The 5,582-nt window shown below is 39.2% G+C and overlaps 1 protein-coding gene across 1 annotated transcript; it reads left to right on the forward strand.

Annotated features, from left to right (window-relative positions):
* The first annotated feature begins 334 nt into the window (after nucleotides 1-334).
* On the forward strand, nucleotides 335-2,745 carry LOC140145089 (uncharacterized). Its single transcript, XM_072166871.1, has 2 exons — nucleotides 335-340; nucleotides 1,066-2,745. Exons 1-2 carry the CDS (start codon nucleotides 335-337, stop codon nucleotides 2,743-2,745), a joined length of 1,686 nt encoding a protein of 561 aa, XP_072022972.1.
* The last annotated feature ends 2,837 nt before the right edge of the window (nucleotides 2,746-5,582 follow it).

Below are 5,582 nucleotides of genomic sequence, written 5' to 3' on the forward strand. Positions count from 1 at the left end.
CATAAAAGCAGGCCGTGCCATAGGCATAAGGAATAACCTGATGAGACCGTACAGTTTTCATCACAATTTTAAAGTTGACTCTTGTTACACAGGTAATCAAGCGGGTAGAGCTAGTTTTTCTCGCGGTAAAGAAAGCTGATTGCTTTACATATTCTTGTCTGTACTTAGATATCCGGGCCAACTGATGGATTTAAGGACGAATTCACATTTATGTTTGTATTGGTCAAGAACTATTGTAAAAAATTTCAATATTTACCAAGACGCGGGCTATATTCCAAATATATTAGGCTTCTTAAACAAATCAGTCATGTTTTATCAAATGTTTTAGATGAAAATGGCGGTAATAACTCGTTCTACTATGTCAAAACATTTTTCAGCATTTTTTGAACACTTCGATGTCATAATTGCCCTTGGATGTATGGGAACTAAGGTGGTCAAAATCCAAAAGAATTTACGAAGACTTAATAATGAAAGACAGAGATAAAAAAAAGACTAAAGTGCATCTGACGTCACTGTCAATCAAATTCCCTACGATCCTTGATTGGTTAATAGCGCGTAAAAGGAAGACCGATTTATCTGGTGCCAATCGGAGAAAAATGGCAAAATGTTACGTACTTTTACTAGGCAAAAAGCAACTTTTCTAGGCATTGTTGATAAGGCGCCTTCGGGAAAGAAAGTTTCCTACTATAAAGAGATTTTGAGATGGTTTGTATGTTTGAAAGTGCAAAATTAACAATAAGGCGCCCGGGTATACCTCCGCGTTCAGTAAGTTATTATCACGTTACCCTGCTCGAGTTTTATTGACAGATGACGTTAGACGCGTCTTTTTATCTCTGTCTTTCATTCAAAGGAACCTTAAGAATAATTTAGAAACCCTTTTTAGCAATATATAAACTACATGTAAGAACGGATCCACGTTTTAAAGCTCAAGAAACACACGTGATACGAAATAGGTCACAATACAAGTTTGGGTTTAAACAAGTTGGTTACATATATTCATATTTGTTCAAGTCAGTTATACAACAGCGGAATTCTTAATTATTGCTTGTTTTGAAAGCTGTTCAGAACTATGAAAGGTCGAAGGAAAGACAAATCAAGAAGTTAAATAACCTCAAAGACAAGAATGAAAAACAAGCGAAGAAAGGGGACGCGATTGTGGATATAGACCTGTCTGGAACGCAGTTGAAAAAATGGGTAGTGAACAACACAGAAAGGAAACTTACGGAGCCACAGAATTCACTGCTGGCTAAAGGACTGAATTTCGCGGTATCGGTGGATAGGATTCCTAACGAGGATTTCATCGTTGCCACAGAGAAAGCAAGTTGGAAGTTAACATCAGGAGAAGCGCAAAACCTCAGAGCGGAAGTCGCGGGAGTGTTAAAGTCCGTAAAAATTCCAAAATCGAACATAAGCAAAGATGAAAGACAAGCCTTAAAACAACTGAAAAAGGACAAGTCGATCCTAATTATGGGAGCAGATAAGGGTAGGAGCACGGTGGTTACAGCTACCGACGAGTATGAGGAGAAGGTAAATACCTTGTTGAGCGATAAAAAGACTTATGAAAAGTTGAAAGGAGATCCCACAGGTAGTTACAAGCGAAAATTGGTGGGTATTTTACAAAGACTGAAAAAGGAGGAAAAGATAGATGATGGACAGTACAAATTGCTCTACCCAACCGCTGGAAACACACCGCGTATTTACTGCACCACAAAGATCCACAAAGAAGGATACCCGGTAAGACCCATTGTAGATTACATGGGTTCCATCGCATACCAGACATCAAAAGCGTTGGCTGAGATTTTGTCACCCATGGTAGGTAAGACTGTACACCATGTCACCAACTCAAGAGAACTAGCAGAAGAACTCGCTACGGTTAAGATAGACGATGAGGACATTTTCAATTCGCACGACGTAGTATCACTTTTCACAAATACTCCTATAAATAAGACTTTGGAGATTGTTACAGAGTACTTGGACAGTGACACGACGCTGAAACAAAGGACCTTATTGAACACCAAGGACATAATTGAACTTCTCGAGTTTGTTCTTACAACATTCATGGAATGGCTGGAACAAAGAGCGATTGCGAACGCACCTGTTGCTTGTCAACCGAAGTTATGGAAAAGATACGTTGACGACATCTTAGAGATAATAGCCCGGGGTACCACTCAGGAACTGACAGAGCACCTGAATAGCGCAGACCCGACAAATAACATCAAATTCACCTACGAAGAAGAAGCGGAGGGGAAATTGCCATTTCTCGACACGCTGATAAATAGGAAAGAGGATGGATCGGTCAAATTGACAGTTTACAGAAAAAAGACACACGCCGACCAGTACTTAAACTTTGCATCGCAACACCCCCTACACCAAAAGCTAGGGGTAGTTAGAACACTTTTAGATAGAAAGGACTCAATTGTTACAGAAGAAGAAGACAAACAACAGGAGGAAGCAAGAGTAAAACAAGCATTGAATCGCTGTGGATACCCCAATTGGGCCATCGAAAAAGTCAAACAACAGATGACAGATAAGAGCAAAGCAAAAAAGAAACAAAAGGACAAGACCGCAGAAAAGAACAATGGAATGGTAGTGATTCCATATGTACAGGGTGTATCGGAAAGGTTGCAGCGAGTTTTTAAAAAGCACAACATCCAAACCGCTATGAAGCCGCATAACACTTTGAAAAACAACCTTGTGCACCCGAAGGACAAAACAGAAGACGCGAAAACTTTTGACTGTGTTTAAGAGATCCCATGTCAAAATTGTAACAAATCGTACATTGGGGAAACCGGCAGGCAGTTTAGCGTAAGAATGAAAGAGCACCAAAAGAAATCGGATAAGTTAGCGACAAGAAAATTTACCCGAGCGGTAAGGAAGGACTCGGTTGAGGAAATAAACAAATCAGCAATTACAGACCATGTTTCACAGCAGAACCATGTGATTAATTGGGAAGGGGCCAAAGTCGTCGATAAAGACTCATGTAAACAAACGCGGTGGATCAGAGAGGCCATGTGGATCAGAAAGCGGGGGGACAACGTCATCAATCGCGATGAAGGGACTTATTCTTTGAGTCATGTATACGATCAGCTACTGCAAACAACTACACACCCTGGGGATGAGAGTAGGAGGACCAGAGGTGGTGCATTGGCTGTATTGGCGCATTACTGATGAAATCTTCCGCAAGGAAGATGAAACGTCTAAAACGTGAGTAAATCTTTGGACTTGAACAACATAATCTGATATTTAATTTAATTATATCAGTCCTGATGAACTTATTCAAAAAGTGTTCAGAACTATGCCAAGCAAGAACATCATCTTATTAACCAAAGTTTCTATTTTATCCTCGAGTTGCAACTCAGCGTCAGTATTTGGTGTGCATACAAGCATGATGCTGCATGGCATTGATCGCCAAGTATATCTACCAAAAAACGTTTTAAAACGCAAAAAGGGGCCAAAGTTTAAAAAATATTTCCTGTGTGGCTTTTCACCCTTTTTTTAAACTTGGTCCCATTTAATCATAATAACATGAAGAACGGGTCATAATTTTTCCATGCAACAAAATTAGCACTTAATAGTTTTGAGACTGTTCGAAAGCGGTGCAATATGACTTGGGCTATATCAATATATGTAGGCCTATTATCTAAAACATTATAGAAGGTGTATATTTTATTATATTGTGTGTTTATATAAAGAGTAGTGGAGTATTATACTTAGCAAATCGACTGTATGTCAACCTGCAGCATATAGGCCCTACATCTCTACATAAGGCGCAGAATCCAACATGACGATGAAAAATGTAAGAAAGTGATTATTTGCTACTTTTTCTTAAATCAAAATACATTATAACGTCTATACGGAAATACTTCAATCACGCACGAACATTAATTCATTTACTCTACGAAATAAACACTGACAACTAAAAAAACCAACAGGTATAGATTACTCTGTATGGGTCTTTAGAAACTTTCATAAATGGGACCAAGTTTAGAAAAGGGTGAAAAGCCACACAGGAAAGATTTTTTAAACTTTGGCCCGTTTTTGCGTTTTAAAACGTTTTTTGGTAGATATTGATACATTTTTGAGTTGGATATCCATATTGCGCAGTTAGTGGTTCTTTGTAGCCATGCGAGGCAAACTAGTTGGATATCCATTATCGCGATTATTGGTTCTTTGTAGCCCTGCGGGCAAACTACTTGGATATCCATATTTCGCGGTAAGTGGTTTTTGAAGCTCTGGGGAAAACTAGCTGGATATCCATATTTCGCGGTTAGTGGTTCTTTGTAGCACTGCGGGGCAAACTAGTTGGATATCCATATATCACGGTTAGTGATATTTTGAAGCCTTGTGGTGCAAACTAGTTTGATATCCACATTTCGCGGTTAGTGTGATAAATGGGACCAAGTTTAGAAAAGGGTGAAAAGCTTCACAATTTTTTAAAAAAACTTTGGCCCTTTTTTACGTTTTGGTAGATATTGATGCTTTTTTTAGTTGGATATCCACGGTTAGTGGTTCTTTATGGCCCTGCGGGGCAAAACAGTTTGATATCCACATTGCGCGGTTAGTTATTCTTTGTAGCCATACGGGGCAAACTAGTTGGATATCCATATTTCGCGGTTAGTGGTTTTAGCGACCCGTAACCACCCCAACCAGCTACATACCTCATCCAGCTATTTTACTTATCAAAATACTAGTGTCTACCCATCATGACGAAGCTCCTACTTCCGGTAATACCGCACACAATTTATACTGGTGTGTTTATAGTGCAAATACAATATCCTTCGGTTGAGAAGGATATCGATCTACCCTACATACATATACTGCTAGTGTTTATCCGGATAATTTCTGACCGGATAGAAATTTACCGTAATGTACCGCACATCTGCTCCCACTATAAACACGCGCGTACACATAACAAATGCACTACGATCAAATAGGTTGATGACACCCTAGACATTCCACAAATAACCATCGCAACCAGGATCAGCTCCCCGAGTTTCGTACGGGTTTGCAGGGCCTCTATATGACCTTTATCCAGTAAGGATCAGCCAAGCACGAAAGGTTTCTTGTTTAGCTCAACTTTTTTCTTCAAGTATTTATTCATAATGCAGAGTAGGAGGATTTGTTTGATATTATTCTTGATTAATATTATAGTTATACCTGCTTGTTTCCTTAGCACCGGATATTAAAATTACAATTCTCCACATACACATTCCAGTTTGCCAGAGAAGATGTAAGAAAAGCAGGAAGAACAGAATTACATCTTCTCTGGTATAGTACAAAGCTGTCTTTTTATAGTGTTTAGAAAATATTTACACAACCACCAACTATCAAAAGACTGTGGGTTCTGGATTCTAGTCCGAGTAATTAATGGATTATTGTGTCATAATATGCCTACTGCGGTTGAAATTGCATACGATGATTCTACACTGACGTATAGAGAACATCATTCACACACTTTCACACTTCTCGGACCTAAAGGTTATAAGGGATTAAACGCTTGAATGATGTTGTTCATACTTGCATCTACCGCCGCTATTGCCATCGCTCGATGCTAGCCTTTCCAATATGCTTCTTGCGTGCAG

The sequence above is a fragment of the Amphiura filiformis genome, unplaced genomic scaffold (assembly GCF_039555335.1).
Source record: "Amphiura filiformis unplaced genomic scaffold, Afil_fr2py scaffold_131, whole genome shotgun sequence".
Taxonomy (NCBI): domain Eukaryota; kingdom Metazoa; phylum Echinodermata; class Ophiuroidea; order Amphilepidida; family Amphiuridae; genus Amphiura; species Amphiura filiformis.